General features: G+C 46.3%; 1 protein-coding gene across 1 annotated transcript; it reads left to right on the top strand.

Annotated features, from left to right (window-relative positions):
- The first annotated feature begins 14 nt into the window (after nucleotides 1-14).
- TAF8 (TATA-box binding protein associated factor 8) lies at nucleotides 15-20,471 on the top strand. Its single transcript, XM_058554405.1, has 9 exons — nucleotides 15-59; nucleotides 859-1,015; nucleotides 4,143-4,241; nucleotides 4,581-4,643; nucleotides 5,634-5,758; nucleotides 8,667-8,814; nucleotides 10,265-10,407; nucleotides 17,697-17,836; nucleotides 18,136-20,471. The coding sequence occupies exons 1-9, from the start codon at nucleotides 15-17 to the stop codon at nucleotides 18,146-18,148; spliced, it is 933 nt and encodes a 310-aa protein (XP_058410388.1). The 3' UTR covers nucleotides 18,149-20,471.
- The last annotated feature ends 6,118 nt before the right edge of the window (nucleotides 20,472-26,589 follow it).

The following is a 26,589-nucleotide window of genomic DNA, read 5'->3' as shown; positions in this document are numbered from 1 at the left end:
CTACGCCGAGCAAGATGGCCGACACGGCGGCCACTGCCGGGGCCGGCGGCTCCGGAACGGTAAGGGCGGGAGGCGCGGGGCCGAAGCCGAGAGAGTCTGGGCATTCTGTAACTTTCCCCTAGCCTGGGCGACAAGCTCATACCCGGAAGTCCAGCCCCACCATGAGCTCCGAGTGGAGGAAGGTCTTCCAGGCCGTACATGCCCCCCCTCCTCGGGACTTGGCGGCGGCCTCCTGAGTTGGTGGACCTGTGTACTGATTGGCTCGTTCCCTGTTGGGTGTTGGGAACCCGGAACACCTCCTGATTGGTCCGAAGAGGCCGTTTTCGCTTTCTTATTGGCTAGCCAAAGTTGGGAGGGATTCCTGTTTCAAAATATTTAGCTTTCCTACTTGGCTATTATCCTTTGCCCTCCTCTTCTCAGCATCCTGTGTTATTATTTTAATTTTCCTGTTAGTGAGATGGTGTAGAAATGGGAGGAACAAGAGAGAGTTTTTGTTTTTTTCCTTCTGAGAGGTAGACATGAATTCACTCCCATCATGCGTGTTTCTTTAGCTATGTAATGTATTCTGATACTCTGCTGAAATAGAAAGTAAAAAACAACCATTTTGTGTTACTAGAATTTTAAGTTTTAGGTAGGTAGAAAGGCATTCTCCGTATTTAGAGCCCCTTGGGTGCTCAGTTATCACTCAGCCAAGATCTATAAGTCTAAACATCGGAGCCTGCCACATTTTATTAAGCACTGATAAATAAGTAGTTAGCAAAAGAACCTTTGCTTGCCATTGATGACATGTGAACTATGTGATTGTATCCTTGTCCTGTGAATGAAAATCTTCTCTCTTTTTGGGCTGCTGATTCACAGAGATCAGGAAGTAAACAATCTACTAACCCTGCTGATAACTACCATCTGGCTCGGAGGCGAACCCTGCAAGTGGTTGTGAGCTCTTTGCTGACAGAGGCAGGGTTTGAGAGCGCTGAGAAAGCATCTGTGGAAACATTGACAGAGATGCTGCAGAGCTGTGAGTATGGGGAAAGCTAGGCCTTGTCGAGTCAACCACGCATCTGTTCTGTGTCCTGCATTGTGATAGTGTTAGAGAGGATTTAAGAAAAAGGAGACCATAGTAAAGTGACTTAGAGGCTTTAGAATCAGACAGACCTGGGTGTAAGTCATTACTCTGTCACTTAATAGTTTGGGCAAGTCACTAAACCTCCTGAACCTCCATTTCCTCATTTGTGAAATGGGATAATAATTTACACCTAATGGAGTTGTGAGTATGAGTAAGATATATCTGTAAAACATTCAATGCTGGGAACATTGTAAGCTCTTGATGACTTATAGGTGCTGTTATTATTGCTGTTTGCTCTCTATGTTCAAAGAACTTACAGTTTTGTTGGAGAGTTCAGATTAATTCCCATGAAGTAGATGCCACACATTATATAATCAAATGTTATATTATGTGATACAAAGAGTAAGGGTGAATAGGTTTTATAGAATGGGAAAAACCACTTTTAAAAGGAGATGTCTTGGGGCCAGCCCTGTGGCATAGCGGTTAAGTGCGTGCGCTCTGCTGCTGGCGGCCCAGGTTTGGATCCCGGGCGCGGACCGCCGCACCGCTTGTCAGGCCATGCTGTGGCAGCGTCCTACATAAAGTGGAGGAAGATCGGCACGGATGTTAGCTCAGGGCCAGTCTTCCTCAGCAAAAAGAGGAGGATTGGCATGGATGTTAGCTCAGGGCTGATCTTCCTCACAAAATAAATAAATAACTTTAAAAAAAAAAAAAAAAGGAAATGTCTTGAGGTTTAGGAACCTGGAATGGTCTCACCTAGGTTTTGCTGCATGTGCAACATGTTTCCCTGTTTGGACCTTATTTTATTTTTAGTAGGATGGGATGAGGGATAGGGGTATTTAAGGTGTTTTTAAAGGGATCAACACCTATGAGTGGAAGTGAGAGAGGTTTAGGCAGAGGGAGAAGTTGAACTGCAATGCAGGTCAGACAAAGAATTACTCAAATCCCTGGGGAGCTCTGCATAGCTTATTGCTATCAGTATCCCACCTCAGGCCACACAGGCCCTCCATTTGTACTCCAGTCTTGATCAGTCACTAGATGTGGGCGTGCCAGGAAGGGTGTGACCTGGGGTGAGGTGGCTCTCTGCAGCTGATATTTAGAACTTTTCAATACCAAATGTTTTCCTAAAGCAGCGATCTTGAACTTTTTGGTCTCAGAACCCCTTTAGACTCTTAAATATTGAGGACCCTGAAGAGTTTTGTATACATGGGCTTTATATACTATATAGATATTTGCGACGTTAGAAAATAAAACAGAATATTTTAAAACATAAGAATGCACAAGCATGTGTTCCATTATCCAGCAGAGCCATGATGTCATCACAAGTCATATAGCCTCTGGAAAACTACATGCGAGAATGAAAAGGAAAAAGTCAAAAAATGTCTTAATTTTATTCTGAAAATGTTTTTGACCTGTGGACTTTGGAAAGGATGTCAGGGACACCCTGGGATTCCTAGACACGCTGAAAACTTTTGTCCTAAAGGAGTGGACTCATATTTCCCAACAGATAGGAATTCAGTTCTTGAAAAGATCTCGCCATTCCGAGTTTAAAGATCCTCATAGTCGAGGTGGTTCTTTCTCCTACCACTAGAAGACGCCTTTTTTTTCCTCAGAAGAAATGGTTGCCGCTGAACGTGAAGGCGCTGAACTAGTTGTGTTGGAAAGCTGTGAGTATTAGAACTAAAAGGTCTGGAGATAGTATAAAAGCCTGCCTCTTCAGCCAAAGGAGTACCAAGGATGGGTGGCTTAAGCTGAGGGCTTGCTGCGACTCGAGCGCCTCCGTGTTGTCAGTGGTTCTGGATGTCAGTTTTAGGATTTGCGTTAGTTGTAAGCATCGGGCAGAACTGATGTGCTTGTTCACTACAATCACTTCGTTTCTAGGGACCCCAATCTTAGACCCGGCTTGGAGCAAAGTCTCTGTTTCCTGTATGTATCCTTTGACACCCTAGGACCTGCTGGCATGTAAGAAAAAAGCCAAATGGGTGAAGATATTTTAACTGCCACCTGGCTTATTTCTAAGATGTTCTGCCAGGATTCCAGTTAGATTTTCCCCACAGTAAACAGATGCTGCCCGCCGTTCTAACATGTGGAGGCTGGTGTTAGTGACTTGCTAATGCATGGCGAGCTGGTGGTGTGTCTTCAGTTAGACACCTTCCCTCTCAAGCACCACTTGCTCTTACCTTCTGGACCATTAGGCCCCCAGAGCAGGGGTTCCTTACCTTTTGGACCTCTTTCTCATCTGATGAAATCTGTAGACCCATCCCCAGAAAAAGGCTTTTTTTGTATGGAAAATTCACAATTTCAGAGTTTTCATGGAACTGCCCGTCCACTTCCGAAGCCCATTCATGGAGCCCAGCTTCACACTTCTCCTTTCCTCTGAAGGACTTTAGCATGACTCTTAAATAGTGGTTCAGATTCAGGCAGAAGAAACAAAAACTTGCCCAACAGAGAATAAGACTTTTTTTTTGGTGGCAATATATACATAACATAAAATTTACCAATTTAATCATCTTAAGTGTACAATTCAGTGGCATTAAATACATTCACAATGTTCTACAACCATCAACACTATCCATCTCCAGAACTTTTTCATCATTCTAAACAGAAACTATGTATCCATTAATAATAACTCCCATTCCCCGCTCCCCTCAGCCCCTGGTAACCTCTAATCTTCTTTTTGTCTCTGTGAATTTTCTTTTTTCTAGGTTCCTTATGTAAGTGGAATCTTAAAATATTTGACTTTCTATGTCTGGTTTATTTCACTTAGCATAATATTTTCAAGGTTCATCCATGTTGTAGCATGGATCAGAATTTCATTCCTTTTGAAAGCTGAATAATGTTCCATTGTATGTATAGACCACATTTTGTTTATCGATTCATCTGTTGGTGGGCACTGGGTTGTTTCCACCTTTTGGCTATTGTGACAGTGCTGCTGTGGACATTGGTGTATTTGTTTGAGTCCCTGTTTTCAATTCACTTGGGTGTATACCTAGGAGTGGAATTGCTGGCTCATATGGCAATTCTATGTTTAACTTTTTTTGAACTGAGAATAAGACTTTATGCTTTGATCCTTTCCTAGACATTTCAGAAATTGGGAGGAGTGCCAAGTCTTACTGTGAGCACACAGCCAGGACCCAGCCCACACTCTCAGATATTGTGGTCACACTTGTTGAGATGGGTGAGTACACCTCCATTTTCCAATTCATCCGTGCAGCTGAGTTGGAGTTATGAGAGAGGGAAGAGTCGCCAGGAGTCAGCCACGTCTGCTGAGTGTTCTTGAATTCCCTCATGAGTCTCCTGGTTTGCTTTTAGCTTGAGAGAGTTATCAAAAGAGGGTCCCTCTGAACCCATTTAAGAGACCTCCTAACTCCGTGTTGGGGAATGTGGCTGGAGCTTCTTTTGAGTGGCAGCAAAGCGCTTGAGTTAGGAGTTTAAGCTATTTCACCACAGTATTACTCCCCCTTCATGTTCAATATACAGTAGTCTGAGCAGTGATTTTTGTTTCCCTGTTTCTTAGGTTTCAATGTGGACACTCTCCCTGCTTATGCAAAACGGTCTCAGAGGATGGTCATCACTGCCCGTAAGTGACTTTGAATTGAGATACTCAGCAAGCACTCAATTAATGCTTGGGGAATGAACTAATTGAATAGGGCAGGGATTGGTTTGTAGCTACTTCCTTGTTGCAGGCTTCCTTCCATTATTTGGGGCTACTTATAATATAATCTTTATTTGGGCTCATAGGATTAGGATGTGAAGTTCAGTCACTAAAAAGTAAACCATCTGTGAGCTGTTGCTGTGATTCTTTTGCATCAGCCCCAGAAGAGCAATTGATGCTCCTTGAAACATGCAAAAGTTCTTATTCTTCCTTAGATCAAGGATCAGTAAACTAAGGCCTATAGGCCTAATGTGGCCCACTGCTTGTTTTTGTAAATAAAGTTTTATTGGAACACAGCCATGTTTACTATTATCTGTGGTTGCTTTCATGCTATAATGGCAGAGTTGAGTAATTGTGACAGACTATGTGGCTTGAAAAACCTGAAATATTTATTCTCTGTCCCTTTACACAAAAAGTTTGATGACCTCTCCCTTAGATAAACTAAGTGCCTTAAACCGAGTTGGGTATAACTAGTTTGGGCTTTGGAGTAGCAGAAGAAGGTGCCATTCTCAATCCCCTGTTGCTGTCATTAGCCCACACTTACTTACCTGGCTCAGGGTATGTCTTTGTTATCTGGATTCTATGAAAAGAGAGTTAGTAGCCCACCCACCTTCCTTAGTGCCTCAGCCTGCTCTTTCGTGTAGTTAACTTGTCGCAGCCACCTACTCACCTGCCTGAGAGGCATGCAGGCAGATTGTTGTAGATGGGAATGTCACCCCAGGTCATCCAGCAGGGCTGGGCATTGTGGAGGTGACCGTCTCAGGTCTTCAGGCCATTAAAGGCCTTTTACTGATAGAAGTACAAGGTGCCTGTCGTATAGAACGCTGAGGTCTAGCATTCACTTTGAGAAAAGGAGGGTTTGGGAGAGACTCAAGGCCTTGGGTAGAGGAGTAACCAGTTGTGACTCTGTTGCAGCTCCAGTGACCAATCAGCCAGTAACCCCCAAGGCCCTCACGGCAGGACAGAACCGACCCCACCCGCCGCACATCCCTAGCCATTTTCCTGAGTTCCCCGACCCCCACACCTACATCAAAACTCCGGTGAGTGATGAGGCCATGGTGGGGGCTATGACAGATGCAAAAGCAGAGTCATTTCCTACTATCAGACTAGAGTCCAAAAGTTCATTGGTAAAAGTGTAGTTCAGAACTCAGAATGTCTTTCCTCATTGAAAAACAATTTGGCAAAGGAGAATTATGTTCTCTAGTTTGCTGACAAAAGTATAGTTAACAAAGAAATTGAAGCCCGCGCGATTTTCCCTGTCCCACCCAAACACAAACATACCTAGCCACCTAGAGAAAAGACACATTCCACAAAATGTTTGTAGTAAATCTTGGTGGGATTATAGGTAACTTGTGTTGTTTGTGTGTGCTTTTATGGATTTTCCAAATTTTCCATAATAGAAAAGGGTTATTTTTTAAATCAGGGGGAAAAGGTTATATGTTTTAAATAACCTTTTATTTATCATGAATGGTAATATCATGGTAACATCATAAAATGGAACTTTTCATAACTCTGAGTTCTAGGTCCACATGAGGACACGTTGAGTTGTCCTCTGTGGTTCGAATGTGTTTTCATTTGCTGGCCTAGCAGGTTCACCTTCCCTTGGGAAGGTGCGGTGTGCAGAGGAGTCCACAGAGGCTCTTCCACATGCTTGCTTTGTCCCCACCTGCACATTGTGTTTTTGTTTTTAGTGCCATTGAGTCGATTCCGACTCCTAGGGACCCTGTGTACAGCAGAGCAGAACCCTACCCAGTGTTTTTTTTTTTTTTTTGTGAGGAGATCAGCCCTGAGCTAACATCCGCCAATCCTCCTCTTTTTTTGCTGAGGAAGACGGCCCTGGGCTAACATCGGTGCCTATCTTCCTCCACTTTATATGGGACGCCGCCACAGCATGGCTTACCAAGCAGTACTTGGGTGCGCGCCCGGGATCCGAACCAGCGAACCCCGGGCCGCCGCAGCGGAGCGCGCGCACTTAACCGCTTGCGCCACCGGGCCGGCCCCCAGAACCCTACCCAGTCTTTTTGCGCCATCCTCTCACCTTCCGGTGCTGTATCAGACGATGCTCTGCTGCTATTCACAGGGTTTTCATGGCCAGTTTTTTCAGAAGTGGGTGGCCAGGTCCTTCTTCCTCGTCTGGAAGCTCCACTGAAACTTGTCCACCATGGGTGACCCTGCTGGTATTTGAAATACTGGTGGCATAGCTTTCAGCATCACAGTAACATGCAGCTGCCACAGTATGACAACCGACAGATGGGTGGTGTGGTTCCCTGACCAGGAAACAAGCCCGGGCTGTGGCGGTGAGAACACTGAGTCTTAACCACTACAGCACCAGGGCTGGCTTCACACCGTGTGCTAGTGCAAATATGGCCATCATGCGAGTTGTTGGGGCAAGTCCTTCAAGACATTTCTCCACACCTCAGGATACGGGGGGAGGAATAGATGGTCACCCCCCCCAATGCAACACAGCCATTGCCCTTGGCCAGTAGACTCTGTATTAGTGTCCTAGGGCTGCTGTAGCACAGTGCCACAAAGTAGGTGGCTTAGCACAACAGAAATGTATTGTCTTATAGTTCTAGAAGCTAGATGCCAACATCAGGGTGTTGGCAGGCTCCCTCTGAAACCTGTAGGAGAATCCTTCCTTGCCTCTTCCCAGCCTTCGGTGGTTTTTTGGTGTCTGTGGCATTCCTTGGCTTGTAGACACATCACTCTAGTCTTCTGACTTCACATGGCATTTGTCTCTGTATCTCTGTTTTCACACAGCCATTTTCTTATAAGGGCACCAGTCATATTGGATTAATGCCACCCTACTCCAGTATGATCCCATGTTAACTGATTATATCTTACAATGACCTTATTTCCAGAAAAGATCATATTGTGAAATACTGGGGGTTAGGACGTCAACGTGTCTTTTTTAGGGGATGCAATTTTATTTATTTATTTTTTATTTATTTATTTTTTTTGTGAGGAAGATCAGCTCTGAGCTAACATCCATGCCAATCTTCCTCTTTTTGCTGAGGAAGACTGGCCCGGGGCTAACATCTATGCCCATCTTCCTCTACTTTATATGGGACGCCGCCGCAGCATGGCTTGACAAGTGGTGCATCGGTGCGCACCCGGGATCTGAACCCTGGGCTGCTGCAGCGCAGCGTGCGCACTTAACCACTACACCACCGGGCCGGCCCGGGGATGCAATTTAACCCACTACAGTCTCTGACTCTTTTATAGTGTATCTCTGTCAGTAAAAATATTAAGTACATATTCCGATATTTGTTTGCGTATTTACATGAATATTATAATGTAACATTATACTAAAATAATGTACATTAAAAGATAATCTGACCCTTATTAAAGGTTCATGAGCCAGCCCTAGTGGCCTAGCAGTTAAGTTTGGCATGCTGCGCTTCGGCAGCCTGGGTTCGTTCGGTTCCCAGGTGCAGAGCCACACCACTCGTCTGTCAGTGGCCATGCTGTGGTGGCGGCTCACATACAAAAAGAAGAATATTGGCAGTGGATGTTAGCTCAGGGCAAATGTTCCTCAGCAAAAAATAAAAAAAATCCTATCTCCATATCATGAAGAGTATTTACTTTTTTGGTCATTATTAAAATGTCACCTTTATCATTTCAGTTTAAAATGTTTTGACCAACTTCGCATCCTGATTAGCTCTTGATTGTTTTTCTCTCTATTGATGTGATTGCCAAAGAGCTCATAATACAGGAGGAGTGTCAGGCCTGCCATTTTCTTGTTCGCTTGCACTTATTATCTTCAGTCTATGTTTCTTTGAGAGAATCTTTTGTGACAACATGTCCATTTTGTGAGGGTTGGTTTAAGAAAACAAGGCATACAATCCACAGAAGGGTGGAAGGACGTAGCAACAGCAAGGCAGGGACCTGAGGAGAGCACGGCGATCTGTAGGCCTTACTCTAGTGTCTTTGCTGTTCTCTTTTCAGACGTACCGCGAGCCTGTGTCAGACTACCAGGTCCTGCGGGAGAAGGCTGCATCCCAGAGACGAGACGTGGAGCGCGCACTCACCCGCTTCATGGCCAAGACAGGCGAGACCCAGAGTCTCTTCAAAGATGACGTCAGCACATTCCCACGTGAGAGTCCCTCCCCTCTGTGGACCCTGTCTTGTCATTTGAGATAGTCACACCGTCTTCCCTTTCTCTCAGCATGGTAGGAAGGGACGAATAAGCTTCATCCTTGTCTTGGGTTTCAGCTTGTTCTTCATACTTCTGGCTCCTTTTCCCAAGTCTTAAGGGCCTGTCCCTAACTGATGACTCCAAAACAGTAATGGCCTCTGTAGGGATTGGCTGCTTGAGGTACATTGAGTGTAGGTTACCTCAAGGGTGAGTGAGCCCTGGGCATCAGAGAGACTCGTACAGTGGAAGTGGCAGCCCCGGTAGCAGAAGGGACACTGGCATCAGGGGACAGGGCAGTTACAGAACATCTGCCAGACTTTGCCCTTCCCGGTGTCCTCTCTCGGGTACCATCTCATTAATTTCTCATCTCAGCACCACCATTTGGCCATGTGATCAAGTTGCTTCATTTCCGCAGGCCTCAGTTTCTCCGGAGGTGAACGAGGGAGTTTGGTTTGGGTGGTTCAGTCATTAAGCTCCTATTGAATGCTCACTGTGTCTGGCCCTGGAATAATAGCAGCTAAGAATTATTAAGGGCCAGACACCATGCTAATCATTTCCCATACACTATCTCACTAAATCTTCTCGCGAGCCTGTATCAGGAGCTGTTGTCACCACCATTATAGGAGGCCAAGGCTTATAGAGAAGAGAAATGAAGTAACTTGCCTGAGGTCACACAGTGAGAAGGTGGCATTCAAACCTAGCTCTTTCTGACTGCAGGACCCCACGTCTGAGCCACATTAAAAATAGTCTTACAGTGTCTCCTGATAATCACATTCTACCAGAATCAGAAGTATACATGGAGATTTTCTTTTAATTTTTTTAATCAATAATTTCTTCTCATCCTCAATGCTTTTTGGAAGAACTGGAATGCTCATTTCCCTGAAGTGCCCTCTGGCTCAGTGAATATACTTACACAGAGAGTTCTCAAGTCCAGTATTTGTACTTGAGTCCTTCAGGCTGAAGGGATCAATATGCCCGCTCTAGAAATGGGACTAGAGGGGTTAACTGGCCCTGGGTACAAGATCACTAAGCTCATGTTTTGCTGGGATTCAGCCCCAGTTCTGTCTGATTTCAGTTGCACTTGGTAAAAGTGTATCTGAAGTCATATTGCCCAAGTTCAGATCCTGCTCTGCCACTTTCTGTGTGCCTGAGGAAGTCACTTAACCTCTCCATGCCTCAAGTTCCTCATCTGTAAAATGGGGTTGGTAATTGTACTTACTTAATAGGGTGGAGGTGAGGGTTAAAGATAACACGTAAAGCCAGAGGGAAATGGCATGGCCCATGGTTAGTGCTCGGAGTGTGTTGCCATTACTGTCTCTTGGTGCTGCTCACTGATCTCTTGGAAGGCTCCAGGCCAGCTGCAAGGACGCCATGACAGCAAAACCGTGCCTCTCTTCCAATTCCCCAGTGATTGCTGCCAGACCTTTCACCATCCCCTACCTGACAGCTCTTCTGCCGTCTGAGCTGGAGATGCAGCAAATGGAGGAGACGGATTCCTCGGAGCAGGATGAGCAGACGGACACCGAGAACCTCCCTCTTCATATCAGCACGGTGGGTCCTGCCTTCCGTCTGTTTCAGAGAACCCCCAAAACTAGCCCATACTGCCTGCAGCCTGTCACCCTGGGAATTGGACATGACCTACCTCAGGTCTCTGACTTTATGTTAGGGGCTTGCATGATGGGTTTGTAATGATCCCAGTGTGACATGATCTCCAGCTTGAGAGAGAAGTCCATGTCCCAGAGATTTATCCATTTATTCAACAAACATTGAATGAGTGCCTGCCAGAGCCAGGCACAGTTCCAGGTGCCAGGGAATTAGTAGGAGACAAAATAGACAAAATTTCCTGCCCTCGTGAGCTAAGGAAAAATAATAAATTAGGAAATAGGAAGTAAGTATGGGCATGGGGGTTGTGATATTAGATAGAGTGACTGAGAAGATGACATTTGAGTAAAGACCTGAAGGGAACAAGGCTTGCACATATCTGGGAGTTGAGCATTCCTTGCAGCGGGAACAGCAGATGCAAAGGCCCTGAGGTGGGAACTGTTGTGTTAAAGAACAAAAAGCATTATAAACCAATGTTGCTGCAATTAAAAAGAAGAACAACAACAAGGCTGTGAACAAGGGGGAGAGAAGCAGGAGATGAGGTCAGAGAGCTCCTGGGGGAGTCAGATCTTAAAGGCTGTATTAAACACCTGAGCTTTTTCTCGGGAAGATGGGAGCCATTGGAAATGCTAAGCAGGGAGGGTCAGGATCTGGTGTAGGTTTGTGAACAGGATCAGTCAGGTTGCTGTGTTGAGAGTAGACTATAGAGGGTAAGGGCAAACGCAGAGAGACCAGTTAAGAGGCTGTTGCTGTAAACTGAGATGGTGGTAGAAATCAAGATAATGAGACATGGTCAGATAGATTATTTGATCAAATTCTAGATTATTTTCAGAGCAGAGCCAACTGATGGAATGGATGTGAGAGAAAGAGAGTCAAAGATAAATGCAAGGTTTTTTGCCTGAGCAACGGGATAGATGGAATTGCCTTCAGCCAAGATAGAGAAGGCAGTTGGTGGAACAGGTGTATGAGGGAAAGGCAGGAGCTCAGGTTTAGATCAGGTGAGCTATGAGATGCTTCTCAGACAGGCAGGTGGTGAAGTCAGGTAGAGAGATGGATATAGGAGTTGGAGTCTGAGGAGCTGTTAGGGCTAGAGATGCAAACTTGGGAGTCATCGGTGTGTGGATAGTGTTTAACACCACAAGACTAGGGGAGCTCTCCTAGGGAACCAGTGAGGATAAAAGAGAAAAGGGGGCAGGGATTGAGCCCTAGGGCCCTGCACTGGTCAGAGGGTGAGGAGGTGAGGAGGATCCAGCCACGGAGATGGAGAAGGCACAGCCGGAGAGGTGGGAGAACTGGGAGGGTGTGCTGTCCTGGAGGCCAAGGAAAGGAAGTGTTTCAGGGAGAAAAGAGTGATCAGCCATGTCAAAAGCTGCAGTTAGTTCCATAATGTGAGGACTGAGAATCTGTCTGTTCGATTTGGCATCTGAATGTAATTTGTGACCTTGACAAGGGCAATTTCAGTAAGCATAAGACCAAGGGCCTGGAGTGAATTCAGAGTGATGGGAGAAGAGAAATTGTAGTCAGTGAGTAGCGACTTAGCTCTCCATTATGGTAGCCACTCACCACATGTGGCTATTTAAATGTAACTTAATTAAACTTAAATAAAACTAAAAACTCAGTTCTTTAGTCACACTAACCACATATCAGGGGTCCAATAGTCATGTATGGCTAGTGGCTACCATCCTGGGCAGTGCAGATATGAACATATTGCAGAGATTTCCATTGGACAGTGCTTATATAGACAATTGTTTCAAGAAATTTTGCTGTAAAAGGAGAGACAATAGAGTGGTAACTAGAGGGGGAAAATTGAGGAGTTAAGAGAGGTGTTTTTATTTTTTCTTTTCTTTTCACCCAAAGCCCCACTAGATAGTTGTATGTCATAGCTGCACATCCTTCTAGTTGCTGTATGTGGGACACGGCCTCAGCATGGCCGGACAAGCGGTGCGTCGGTGCGGGCCCGGGATCTGAACCCGGGCCGCCAGCAGCGGAGTGCGCGCACTTAACCGCTAAGCCATAGGGCCGGCCCTCTTTTTGTTTGTTTTTTAAGATAAAAGGAATAACAGGATGTTTGTATGCTGGTGGGAATGATCTGGTAGAGAGGGAAAATTAATGCAGGAGAGAAGGAATCGTTTTGGAAATTATGTGCTTTGGAAGGTGAGAGGGCACGGGAGCTAGTGCCCAGATGGGAGGTTAGCCTTATGGACATTTCATACCCAGGATAGGAGGTAGAGTGTGGGGGCACAGAGACAAAGGTGGGGGAGACTGCTTGTTGGAACTTGCGGATGTTCTTTTTTGTTATCAATGTGGTGTTCTTGGCGAGTAAAAGACTAAGACCCTACTCTTGATCCTGCATCTTGGGAGAAAGTGCCAAGTAGTCACAGACCTCCTGGAGGCTCTAATGCCTTTAAGGCTTACGGGACCCTTATAGTCAGGTTATCATATTCAGCCATCCTTTAAGATTGGCCCTGGCTTTTAAGCAAAGGATGCCTTAGTGGTTGTAGTTGGACCTGTTCTTTAAGGGGCGATGCGTTCCTCCTGTTCTCTAACGGGCGATGCACCAGATGGCAGCCAGCAGCCCCAGTATGCAGGTGGAGAGCACCAGTGCTGTCTCGAATGTTTGCTCAAGGTCTTCCTTGCTTGAACACACCTTTCTTTAATGTTGAATTGTTCCTTTCAGAATTAGGGCTGGGAGCCCATGGCTTTCCATAAAGCAGCGGAACTTGTTATTCTGCACTTCTGTTTTGGACTCAGTTAATTTGGTCTGAGATGTGGTGATTGGGTCATGGACTAAGATGAGGTTCACCTTGTGAGAAGGAGGACTCTTCTAAGCAAACATCACCATCCCTTTGTAAGTACAAAATAGTTAAAGGGCTTGCAGATATGTTATCTGACACTCCAGGTAATGGCATAGCTGAGGTCATGGCAGTGAGTGGACTGAGGCTGAAAGAATGCCAGGAGCTGCCCGAGGATTCCTGGATACTGGGACGCCAAACCAGACAGCAGAGAGTAGAAACACCTGACCCTCGGAGTCAGACTAGCCTGCCTTCAAATCTGGACTCAGATACTTTCCAGATAATGTGACTTTGGTTGCATTATCTAACATCTGAGTCTGTTACCTCACAAGTACAAATAGGAATAAGAACACCTACCTCGATGGGAAGCGAGGAGCCTGAAATAAAATGAGCTGATACATACAGGTGCCCGGCATATGGCAGCTCACCGCACCCCTTGTTCCCGCCCCTGCTGTTTTAGGCTGTACAACCAGATGCTCTTCTGTAAAAAAATTAATAAATACAAAGACTTTGAGAAAAGGATTCTAGTAACAACTTATATACAATCAACTGGACTTGTTAATGTTTTGTTGGACTGGCAAATATAATCATATGTTTCAAACTTCAGAATGTACAAAAAGATGTGTGGTGACGAGTCTTTCTCTCATCCTTGTTCCCTGTCATCCACTTTCCCTCCTACAAAGCAACCAGTGTCACCAGTCTCTTGTGTGTCTTCTAGAGACATTGTTTTTTACTGTTTTGAACACAAACAGCAAATCACAAATGGTTTTCCCCTTGCTTTTTTCCCTTATTGATGTATCTTGGCGATCATTCCATATCTGGATATAAAGAGCTTGTCTTCATGCCTCACAGCTTCCTTGAATTCCATTGTATGGATGTAACAATTGAATTTAACCAGTCCCCTGGGGACATTTAGGTGGTTTTTTATCTTTAGCATTTACAGACATTGTTATAATGAATTAAATAGCTGCTATTTTAAGTTACTCTGTTATCTATAGATGACAGCACGCCTGTCAAGGACTATTGCTAGGGTAGTTACTCTGTTTAATCTGGTTCTAGTTTCTCCATCTACTTGAACATAAAGGGACTATTCATTTTAAATTAGTGTATAATAGAATTTTTTTTCTCATCCATTTGAGCTAGCTGCCTTCTGCAGGTGACCCCAGTGTCTAAACTTTTACTCTTTTATGAACAATGTACCATTCGTTTACTCAACAAGTATTTATTAAGTACCTGGTCTATGCCAGATAATGTTCTGGGTGCTTGAACAAAGAAAACAGCTGCCTTTTGGGAGCCTAGATATTGGCAGTGGGGGAACAACAATAAATGTAATCTATAAATAATTCATTATATGGTATATTGAGATGAAAGTACTATTGGGGGTGGGAAGCGAGTTTGGGAAGGTACAGCATGGAGTTTTCAGTTTTAAATAAGTTCAAGGTAAACATCACTGAGAAGGTGACATGTAAGCAGAGACTGGAAGGAGGTGAGGAAGTGAGCCATGTGGATATCTGGGGAAGAGTATTCTGGAAAGGGAATAGCTGGTGCAAAGGCCCCGAGGAACAGCACAGAGGTGAATGTAGCTGTGGCTGAGGAAAGCAGGGAGAGAGAGGGAGGGGTCAGATCGGTAGAGCCTGGTAGGCAGTTTTAAGGACTGGCTCTTAGCTGGGTGAGACAGGAGTCGTGGGAGGGCATGGAGCAGAAGAGGGACGTATCTGAGCCTCTTCAAGGATCGCTGACGGCTGCGATGAGAATGGACTGTGGAGGGAGGGCAGTTAGGAAGCTGCTGCAGTAGTCAGGGCGAGAGACAATGGTGGGTCCTACCCGGGTAGTCACAGCAGAGACGGTGGAAGTGTTCAGACTCTGCCTGTATTTTGAAGATAAGGCCAAGTTTTCCTGACAGATTGGATGTGAGATGTCAAAGAAAGAAAAGGAGCAAAAATGACTGTGGAATTTCTGGCTTGAACAACAGGAAGGATGGAGTTGCCGTCACCTGTGACAGGGAGGACTGTGGGAAGAGCTGTTTACACATAGGGAAGGTCTAGAGTTCTGTTCCAGACACATTAAATTTGAGACGCCTACGTGACACCCGAGTGGAGATGTTGAGTGAGCAGTTGGCTCTGTGAGCCTGGGGGTCAGGAGAGGTGAGGGCTGGAGAGGTACACGTGGGAATTGTGGGCATGGAAATGGTATTGAAAGCAGTGAGGCTGCATGTGGTCACCCCAGGTGCCTGGGGTCCGTTTCAGCTCACATGCGTTGCTGCATCTGGCCTTGCCAGGCTCGAGGAGCTCCGGACAGACCTTTTTGCTCCCACCTGTTTTTTTTACAAATCTCTGTCAGTTTGGTACTTTACTTCCCTTATCTACTCCTCCTATCCCTCCCCCTCTCAAGGCTGCCTATCCCTGAAGGGGCATTTCCAGAAGCTCTACTTGGAAGAAGAGAAGCTGTTGTCCCTCACTCAGGTCCCGCATCCTGGCCTTATGAGACAGTGACCGAATGGAGGGAGCCTCAGTGCCCTTCAGCACTGGTCCCAGGAGGGCTTTTCAGCACTCCTGACTGTGTCACCTCCATCCTTATCTCAGAAAACACTTAAGGCACAGCTGAAGTGAGCTTTCACTAACTTTAAGGATGGAGCGTTTACTGTAGAGAAATTATAGGAGGGAGGTGGGGTGAGTTACTAAATCAAGCCATCAAGAACTTTAGGAACGGGCCGGCCCCGTGGCTTAGCAGTTAAGTGCGTGCTCTCCACTACCAGCGGCCCGGGTTTGGATCCCGGGCGCGCACTGACGCGCCGCTTGTCCAGGCATGCTGAGGCCGCGTCCCACGTACAGCAACTAGAAGGATGTGCAAGTATCACATACAACTATCTACTGGGGCTTTGGGGGAGAAAAAAAAAAAAAGGAGGAGGATTGACAACAGCTGTTAGCTCAGAGCCAGTCTTCCTCAGCAAAAAGAGGAGGATTAGCATGGATGTTAGCTCAGGGCTGATCTTACTCACAAAAAAAAAAAAGAACTTTAGGAACGTTGGGATCCAGCTATCCAACGCAGGTCTGATTGTGGTCAGACCTTGTGTCTGGCATGAGCTAGCTTGATCTTGGGGCATCCTCTTTCAAGAGAGCCTCCAGAAAGTCCACAGTGGCTCTAGGGTGCCTTGTGGTCCCACCAGCTCAGGTGTTGGATCTGGAAAGCACAGGGACCCTGGATGGAACTGGGTCTCCAGGGAGAACAGAATTGATGGGACAGTGAGAGGGTGTGCAGTGGAACCTGGAAGTGATCCAGTTTCTTCAGGTTCATTAAGCCTGAGAGTGGTGTCTGCATCCTAGGCCAGCGGTCTCTGTGGAGAATGTGCTGTTCATTTCGTGGCTTCTGATCACAGCATCCTCTGACCTGCTGTCTTGACAGAATCTCCTGGTTGAGATCAGGTCCTCTTTGGCCTCAAGTTACAGAATAGGAATCTCAGTGACAGAACCCTGGACTTGTCACCAGAGGGCGCATCCTAGCCAGCTTCTTCTGGTCACTTATACTCACTTAGGCCTGAGCTTCTAGGTCAAGTTCTTCGTGTGATTTTTGCCCCCTTCCCTGACAGTTTCTGCTCATTTAAAGAACTTGGAAAACAGAAGAAAGTAGAAATAAGGGAAGGAGAATCAGTCACCCATATTCCCAGAACCAGTTTTTAAAATTTCAATGTATTTATTTTTCCTATGTCTACACACAATTGTGATTAAAAAAAATTTTTAATTGGCATATTGAATATATGTAAACTTAAACTTTTCTCCAAAATCACTTTCCTCAAAAAACAAACAGTGAAAGACCTGATCACAGGTTGCAGGTGGGGATATCGATGGTGTTCCTGTGTTGGCCCCTGCGTGCTCTGCTTTGCTGTGGTGGGAACCCTCAGGGCTCAAGAAGTTTCTGGCCTCCGCTGCAATATGATCATTGGTACCATGTTGCAAGTACCAGATATTTGAGAACTGGGGGGAAATCTATTATGATTCACGTTAGCTTCAGTCCAGGAGATGCCCTGTGCACATAATTTGTTCTGTCCCTGTATCTCCATCCTGCAAGCCATCAAGGGTCACTTCTCTTTACCTTTATCACCCTACAGGCTGGGCTTCCTCCCAAAAGCATCTAAATTTTAGCCGCTGACTCCCTGCCCCTACCAGGTCTCTATCCTTTCTAACTCATGTCCCTGCCTTCTCAAGAGGCTCAAGGTTTTTGTGTTCTGTGCCCCACTGTGTCAAAGCTGTTGGTCTCACCTTCCTCTGATAGCCAGCCACTGCCTGGGCCTCATTTCGTCTGGGGCAGAGATAGGCACGTTGCAAAGAAGGTGGTCCCTGGGCTTCTAATTTCTCGATGAAAGGGATGCTAATCGTAATTCTTATTATGAGCGTGATCTCTTTCCTTATGCCATTGGTGTTTTTGCTTTATTTCGGCTTTTGCTCAAAGGATGATTCTGGAGCCGAGAAGGAGAACACCTCTGTCCTGCAGCAGAACCCCTCCTTGTCGGGGAGCCGGAACGGGGAGGAGAACATCATTGATAACCCCTATCTGCGACCCGTGAAGAAACCCAAGATCCGCAGGAAGAAGTGAGTTGGAGGCTGGGGTGCCGAGTCTTCTCCGGCCAATCGAGGTGGTCTCCTCTGCTCCTTGGCGGAAAAGAGAGGCTCACCAGTGGGTGTGCACCTTGGGGAGAGCTACTCTGGTGAGAGGAAATATTTTCCCTTCTCTTATCCTTACTTGTCTCCCATATGTACTTCTTGTTCTATAGAGGTTGAGGTCCTGTAGCCCAGAGACCAACCCTCACAGCCCTGGAGTTGTTCCCCCCTAGAAGGAGAGCAGTTGGGGCCTCCACCAGGCAGGCTCCATGGATTCCTCTTCTTTCTAGGTCCCTCTCGTGAGCTGAGAAGGAAGCCTGCCTTGTACAGGGACATGGACACCACGCTCCTTGGGGAGTTACAGCCACTCAAGGGAAGAAGAGAGGGTGGCCTCCTCGTGGTCGTGCTGAGGCTGCCAGGGTGCAACCGGGCATGATTTTAACAGCAAACTCCATATGAAGATTACCTGTTTCCACTGGATGTTTGGGTTGAGGAAGATGTGATGGTAATAACGAGGCTTTCTTAATCAACCAGGCCATACTATGGGGTGTAGGAGCAGCTGGTGACTTCATCTACTATCACAGGACTTGATTCCTTGGAAACCTAGAAGACCAGAGAAGGTGGTAGAAAGAAAGGATTCGGTGCCTGCTTTGCTTACTGCCAGAAAGACTGTTTGCCTGGTTTTTTTTTTTCAGGATATCTAGACCCCTTTTATTGACTCGGAAATAATTTGTGGCACCAATTTATCATCCTAGAACCTCATTCTTATTTCTCTCCTCACGTGGGCTCCATGTGCCCTGTTGAGCTGATGGAAGGTGGCTTTGCCCTCCCTCATCACGTTGGAAACAGGAGGCCCACACATCGCAGCCTGGACCTGGGGCTGGCAGGGTCAGGAGGCGGGAGCAGAGACGTTAGTGTGGAGGAGAATGACGTATAAGGGCAGCACTGCTTCTCTCGTCAGCATTCAATGACAGCTCCCTAAAGCAGGAACACTCTCCTGAGAGATTTGTCACTTCTTGTCCCTTGGTGGAATGTGTGCTGGGGATCCACCAAGTCCTGCCCCTCATGGGAAAAGAGGCTTTCTCTGACAAGAACCTGGATCAGTGGATATATTATGCTGCGACTTTATAGAGGAATCATTGATTTTAAACAACAGGAAAAGAATTTGATGGGGTGGTGGGGGGATGAGATTTTGAGAGCTGGGCTTGGCCTTGTATTCTGAAAGCTGAGACCTGACCAGTCTACTGGAAGGCTGGCATAGAGGGAAGGCTCTGTTCTCACCCTATGGTGGAAGTGGGCTGAGAGGAACCTGCAGGCAAGCCAAGGTGTCTTCCAGAAGCAGGTCTGAATCTGTTCAGCCTCTTTGCCTCCTGGAGAAAGAAGACTTCATCCTTGATGTACCCTACAAACCAAAAAACAAGTGTTTAAGGAAGATGCGGGCAGAGCAAGCTGATACACTTTGGCTGGTCTCCAAAGGAAGAGATTTTAAAACCAAGTCCAAGGAAGAGACATGCCAGCAATACCTGGAGGTTAACACAGGATAAACAGGGAGTTCCTCAGGTTAGCATCCTAAGGTCCATATTGAACCTCCTTATACTCGGCCTCCACAGTCATTTCCTAATCTTCCATCTTGGTGAATTTGAAAACTCGAAAAACTTGGTGACTAGACAGGAGGCTCCACGTTTCTCTGGCCTCACTGTTCTCTAGGGCTCACCGCCTGAAAGGAAGGAGCTGCCTGTCAGTAACTGAAGAGGGGATGCTAGTGAGATAATTGTATTCCCCAACTCTTCACCAAATAAGAGTTGTTCAGGTTGGTAGTGACCTGAAACTCGTCCAGTTGAAAGCAGTCAGATTGAGCCTGTGCTGACCCCTCGAGAGTTTGCAATTTGGCTCTTGGTGATTGTTGGCCTGTTGAGTTTAAATACAGTCCCAGGTTTGAGCCATGGCAGATGCAGGACTGAAACCTTCCCGGCTTGCTGTTCACACTGCTCTCGGGAGCAGCCATCCCAGTCAGCATCTCTGCAGGTCCTCTTTTTTTTTTTTTTTTTTTTCTTCGTGGGGAAGATTAGCCCTGAGCTAACATCTGTTGCCAATCCTCCTCTTTTTTGCTGAGGAAGACTGGCCCTGGCCTAACATCCGTGCCCATCTTCCTCTACTTTATATGTGGGACGCCTGCCACAGCATGGCTTGATAAGCAGTGCGTAGGTCCACGCCGGGACCTGAGAACCCGGGCCGCCAAAGCAGAGCACGCGAACTTAACCACTATGCCACCGGGCCAGCCCCCTCTGTAGGTCGTCTTTGGCCATTACCATCCAAAGTGAACACCTGTTGGATGCTGTCATGCTAAAGGATGAGGTGGCGTTTGGAAAAGAGTCGCCATTTCTGCTGTTGAGATTTCAGAGGCTGTACTGCTGTCATTCTGTTCTGGATGAGAGACACTGAAACATTGACCCAACTGTTGTTGTTGTGTACAAACCGCATAAGTCTCAATGTATATTTATAAATTTTTATTTTTTATAACTTTGGGGGAATTCTTGGAAAAAGTAGTAAACAGAGCCAGATTAAAAATGTGATTTATGAGCTCTTAATAAAAGGTCATAATAAAAGCTTTGTAAATGAAACAGAATTATAAGCTTTGAAAAATTAATTTGTATTCAAAAGTTACAGCAAAGCATAAGGCTGTAGACAGAAGAGTAAGGCTTAGCCCTTCTGTTGGACTAAGAGCTCCTGGGAATGTCTAACACTTTATTTTGGAAATTTTCAAACACAAAATTAAAGAGGAAAGTATATATACTTCCTTTATAAATCCTTCATCAAGCTTCAATGCTTACCAACATCTTTTTTTTTTTAATCAGCCCTGAGCTAAGATCCATGCCAATCCTCCTCTTTTTTGCTGAGGAAGATTGGCCCTGGGCTAACATCCGTGCCCATCTTCCTCCACTTTATATGGGACGCCGCCACAGCATGGCCTGACAAGCGGTGCGTCAGTGCACACCCGGGATCCGAACCTGTGAACCCCAGGCCGCCAAAGCGGAGCTCGTGCACTTAACCATTGCACCACCGGTCTAGCCCCTAACATCTTTTCAATTTGGTTTCATCTGTTTCTCCCACTTCTTTTTTTCCGTTGCTTTTTCTTCCTGGAGTATTTGTTAAAGCAAATCTCAGATCTATGTCATTTAATCTGTAAATATGTCATTTTGCATCTCTGATACTTTTTTTTTTAATTTACAAATTATTATAGATTCACAGGATGTTGCAAAAAAAATGTTCAGGGAGGTGCCATGTCCCCTTCACTCAATTTTTCCCAGCGGCAGCGTCTCACATAACTGTAGTGCAATATCAAAAATTGACACTGGTACCATCCACAAAACTTACTCAGATTTCACCATTTCGTGTGTGTCGTTCTATGTAATTTTGTCACATGTAGATTCGTGTAACCACCACCACCAAGATACAGAACATTGCTGTCACCACAAGGCTCCTTCGTGCTCTCTCTTTGTAACCACATCCTCTTCTCTTTTCCCCTTCCCTAACTCCAAGCAACCACTGCTCTGTTCTCTGTCTCTATCATTTTATTTACAGAATGTTATATAAATAGAATCACAAAGTTTGTAACCTTTTGAGGTTGGCTTTTCTCAGCATAAGTGAGTGAGAACCATCCATGTTGTGTGTATCACTAGTTCCTGTCTTTTTGTGGCTGAGGCGTATTCTGTGGTATGGATGTACCAGTCTGTTTAACCATTCACATACCGAGGGACATCTAGGCTGTTTCCAGTTTTTGGGTGCTATGAATAAAGCAGCTATGAACATTTGTGTATAGGTTTTTGTGTAAACCTAAGTTTTCATTTCTCTGCAATAAATGCCAAAGGATGCAATTGCTGGGTCCTATGGTAACTACAGGTTTTAATTTTAAAACAAACAAACTTTTCCAGATTGGCTGTACCATTGTGCATTCCTTCTGGCAATGTATGAGTGATCCAGTTTCTCTACATCGTCACCAATATTTGGTGTTACCATTATTTTTTTTATTTTAGCCATTCTGATATGTGTGTGGTAATATCTCATTGTGATCTTAATTTGCACTTTCCTAATGGCTAGATGCTGAACATCTTTTCATGTGCTTATTTGCTGTCTGTATATCCTCTTCGGTGAAATGTCCATATGAGTCTTTTGCACATTTTCTAATTGGATTGTTTCTTTGTTTGAGATTCCTTTATATATTGTTATATATATATATATATATATATATATATATATATATATATATATATATAGGTACAAGAACTTTGTCAGCTGTGTGGTTTGCAAATACTTTCTCCCACTCTGTAGCTTGTCTTCTCATCTTCTTCACAGGATCTTTTGCAGGGCAAAAGTTTTTAATTTTGATGAAGTCCGATTTATGAATTTTTTCTTTTATGGATTGTGTTTTTAGTGTCAGGTCTAAAAACTCTTCACCAAGCCCTGCATCCTGCAGATCTTTTTCTATATTTTTTCTAATACTTTTATAGATTTATGTTTTACGTTTTAGTCCTTGATCTATTTTGAGTAAAATTTTATGTAAGGTGTGAGGTTTAGGTTGAGTTCATTATTTTGCCCGTGGATGTCCAGTTGATCCAGCACCTTTCTTGAAAATCTACCCTTTCTCCATTGAGTTACAGTTGTACTTTTGTCAAAAACTAGTTTGTGTGTGGGGCATATTTGTGTAGGTTAACAGACTTTTTTTTTTACATAATCACCATTGTCAATATCACACTTAACAAATGAACAGTGATTTCATAATATCCCCTAATATCCAGTCCATATTCAGTTTCTTCCCAGTTTTCTCAAAGATGTTTTTATTTGTTTGTCTTTAGTAATTGGCTTGTTTGAATCAGGATGAAAATAAGATCCACACATTTCACTCAGTTTTCACGACTCCTACATGCACAGCAGTCCCTCTGGTATTTATTGAAGAGCGTGCCCCTTCCCCACCCTCCACCTCCTGGTCGGCAGCCCCAGCTCTAGCCTGGGGGCGACGATGCTCAGCAGGCCTCTTTCCTTTGCTTCCCACCACAGATAAATGGTGATAGTGGAGTTAACTGCGAAACCAGTAACAAAATGGCCTGGCTTTCAGGAGAAACGAGTAAAAGGTACTGGTGTTCTTGAACCTTGTTTTTCTGGAATCCTGAAGTCGCTGTACTTACAGTCCATATGGTTCAGTAAAACAAAGCTTGGTGACATTTCTATTTATGGCCCCACAACTTACCAGCTGTCAGATCTTGGGCAAATCACTAAACTTCCAAACCAGTTTCTATGAAATGGAATATTTATGATACCTTCTCAGGAGGATTTAACGAGAACGTCTATAACTATGCTTTATAAATGACAATGTTATTCCATTGCCAGACCTTTCTGTTTTCTTTTCTGTTGCTTTTAAAATTATATATAACAACTAATTGAAAACTTAACTCTTGCCAGTCACTGTTCTAAGTGTTTTACACGTATTGACTCATTTAATCCTCAGAATTGCCGCAAAAGTGGATGTTCTTACTGTCCGCATTTGCAGTAGGGGACACGGAGGCCCCGGGGCGTCGCTAGCTTGGCTGCCGAGCAGCAGAGCTGCTGTCTGCACCCAGGCATTCAGCTTCACGGTTCACGCTTTCACCTTTCACACTAGTTTCTCACAACTGTACGTGCTTCTGTTCCTCAAATGCATTGAGACCACTGTGTGCAGGGTGACTTCCACCACATACCCACGCTCTCATTGGCCTGTGGCTGGGAGGAGAATCGAGCTAGAAATGGAACCAGTTACAGAGAGAGTAATGGCGAGGCAGGCAGAGGCTGCCAATTACTGCTCTTACTCATTCTTTGATGAAGTAGATGAGGGGACAAAAGTTTTTAGGACTTTGATGGGTTTATGAATAACAGATCTGTGACAGATTATTACGGAGACTAAGGATTTCTTGGCACAGAGAGTGAGGATCTTGTCAAGGGAAATGCCTCTCTCGCTGCCCCTTTGGGCTCCTGGCAGAGATGGGCTGAAACAACTTTTGGTCTGAACCAAGCTGGTATTTCTCCTGGATTAACTGGTGTGTTCCAATACAAGTTAGGCTGCTCTAACAAAAAGCCCCCAAAATATAGTGGCTTAAGACAGAAATGTGTGCCTTCTGTGAAAGCCTGGGGAGGTGGTCCAGGCTGGCTTGGTGGCCTGACGGTGTCAAGTGCCCTTCTGTCTCATGGTTCCTCCATGACCTCGGGTGCTGCTCAAGTCCATGTGCTGGAAGATGGCTGCTACACCATCTGCTGGGTCCACATTCCAGCGGGGGGGGGGCAGGAGGGAGAGGGGAGGTGTGTGCAAAGGAGGGTTCAAGACCCAGAAGCTGTCCCTCCTAGTCACATGGCCCCACTTGCTGTAAGGAGAGTGAGGAAGTATGGGTTTTAGCCGAGGGGCTCTGTGTCTAGGAATTTAGGAGCCTTGTCACCATGGAAAAAAGGAGTTTGGGGGACAACTGGCAATCTGTGACACAAATCAGGTTTAGAGCATGTGTCCGGGAATGCCTGGTGGGACAGACAGCAAACCCTTCCCTAAGACTGAACCCACCTGACCTGGCACCTTGGCTCTCCCACCCAGGCCCAGAGGCCACCAGTCAGGTGCTCCCCTAGGATGGGGCCCTCAGTGAGGTCCAACCCAGCTTTCACTTCTGACGTGTGACCCTGTTGGCTGCCCCTTCTTCAGAGTTGTTCCTTTCACTTCCATGACACCGCCCTCCTTTCCTTGTTATTCTACCTCTTGGCGTCCCTTTTCTTCACTGGCTGTCCCCCAGACCCGCCCGGTGGTGGATGGTCCCAAACCCTCCTCTGCTTACACAAGGACATGGCTCATCTGCTCCTCCACGTCCAGCTGTTATCTCCCGGGAGGCCTCAGCATCCGTCTGTCTGCAGCTTGTTCTCTATTGAGCTTTGTGGTGGTGCTTTCAATGCAACAGGGTCAGACTGGATTTGACTCACCCTCCCCCAAACCACTTCCGCTCCCCAGCTTTCCTACTTCAGACGGAAGTTAGAAACAGTGAGACCAACAGCAGCTGGCTCTTGAGTACTGTACTTGGGCCAGGACCACTGGCTTTACAGCATGACCTCATCCTCCCAGTCCCCCAGGCTAGACGCTCTGGAGCCGTCTTCCCTCTTCATCTGCATCTGCTCAGCCACCAAATTCAGCCACCTCTTCCTTCCTTGCCAGTCTAATGCTGCAGCCTCCCTGCTCTTGCCCTGCCTGTGTCCCCTGCCAGGCCCGTCTTCCTGTCATCCCAGCCTTGTCCTTTCCCTCCCTGCGTAGGACTGGCGGTTCTTCCCTACTGGTCTTCACTCCAAGTCCAGACTGCCTGCCCTGGCTTTCGAGGGCCTCTGCCAATTCATTGTTGCTTTTGGATAACTCATATTTCTTTCATTTATTCAACAAATTCAGATCTAGTGTCTTCTGTGCATGCCAGGCTCTGTGCCAGGCTCCAAGGATACCATAGTGAACAGGACAGACATGGCCCTTGCCCCAGGGAATGCATTCTAGAGGGAAGACACACAAAAAACCCAAAGCAAAGCAGGAGTCTTCATGTCTGGAGGGGAGAGGCCGTTCTCACCACTGCTGCACCCTGTGCCTCCATTTGTATTCTTCCTCCCCATCACCTCCTAAAATCTTGCCCGTCCTTCCAGCCTCCATATCCTTTCTCCAGATTACATTGGTCCCTCTCTTCTTCAGTCACTCATTCAGCATTTACTGAGCTACCATGTGTAGGCTCTGAGCCAGATGTCGCATCCAGCGGAGAGTAAAACAAAGTTGCTACCTTCTCTGACCCTGTGGTCCGGTTGGGGGACAGATGGCTCACAGACACCAGACTTGTAATGTCGGGTGGTGAATTGGGGTCCTGAAAGGCAAGCAATAGCATACTCGGGTTGGATAACTGGAGGAGGTTTAGTAAAGGGATTCCCTCTCAAGGTGTGGACAAGGTGTAGGGGAAGGTCGTGTGGTACCTGGGTGAGGAAGAGGGAGCAGAGGGAGCAGTTCCCAGAACCTGGAGGGGGCCCACGTGAGAGCCTTCTGCCAAGAGCTGAGCCCTTAGGTCACTGAGGGGCCAATGAGAAGGCAGCCACCCTGCAGGGAGAGAGCCAGCCCAGGAATTAGTACTCCGCCCTCACGCTCCTCCCTCCCACCTTCCAGTGTCTTGTCTGTTCTCTGCCGGAAGCCAGAGGGCACATGGCCTGTTGATGCAGGCAGTACCGGCCAGCCCCCCAGGGCCCAGTGCAGGGCGGAGAAGGTGGAGAGTGAGTGATCTGGAGGGGCAGGTGGAAGGAGCTAGGTGCCGAGGAAGTTGCTGTTTTAGAAAGGGAGAGGAAGGAGAGCTGTCTTGGAGCAGAGCCCTGAATGTCCTGATGGGGCCAGCCGTGTGGCAGAGCATTCCAGGGACAGAAAAGCAAGCACGGGAGCTCTGAGGCAGGAGTGTGTGTGCCTCTCCACAGCAAGGGGCCACGTGCCTGGAGAGTGGTGGGAGGGGGATCAGGGAGGAGCAGGGGCCTCCTGCAAAGCCTCCTGGGTCTGAGTAAGGGCTTCGGGTGTTATTCGCAGTGAGACGGGCTTCGGGTGTTATTCGCAGTGATACGGGCAGCAAGGGAGCGACAGGAGTTATCTTGTCAAAGGATCCTTCTGGCTGCCCGGTGGTATTCTGGCTGGAGGGGACACGAGAGACACTATTTGTCTTCAGTTAATTTCGCGTAGT

The sequence above is a fragment of the Diceros bicornis genome, chromosome 14, assembly GCF_020826845.1.
Source record: "Diceros bicornis minor isolate mBicDic1 chromosome 14, mDicBic1.mat.cur, whole genome shotgun sequence".
NCBI classification, from domain to species: Eukaryota; Metazoa; Chordata; class Mammalia; order Perissodactyla; family Rhinocerotidae; genus Diceros; species Diceros bicornis.
The sequence above is the reverse complement of the archived record's forward strand: the minus strand, read 5'-3'. Positions and strand labels throughout refer to the sequence as shown.

What these genes read in the sequence shown, in the direction of transcription:
- TAF8 (XM_058554405.1), top strand. Translation starts at nt 15, where the DNA reads ATGGCCGACACGGCGGCCACTGCCGGGGCCGGCGGCTCCGGAACG. An exon ending in GGGCCGGCGGCTCCGGAACG is followed by an intron (nt 60 to 858) that starts GTAAGGGCGGGA and finishes GCTGATTCACAG; the next exon opens with AGATCAGGAAGTAAACAATC. An exon ending in TGACGTCAGCACATTCCCAC is followed by an intron (nt 8,815 to 10,264) that starts GTGAGAGTCCCT and finishes CCAATTCCCCAG; the next exon opens with TGATTGCTGCCAGACCTTTC.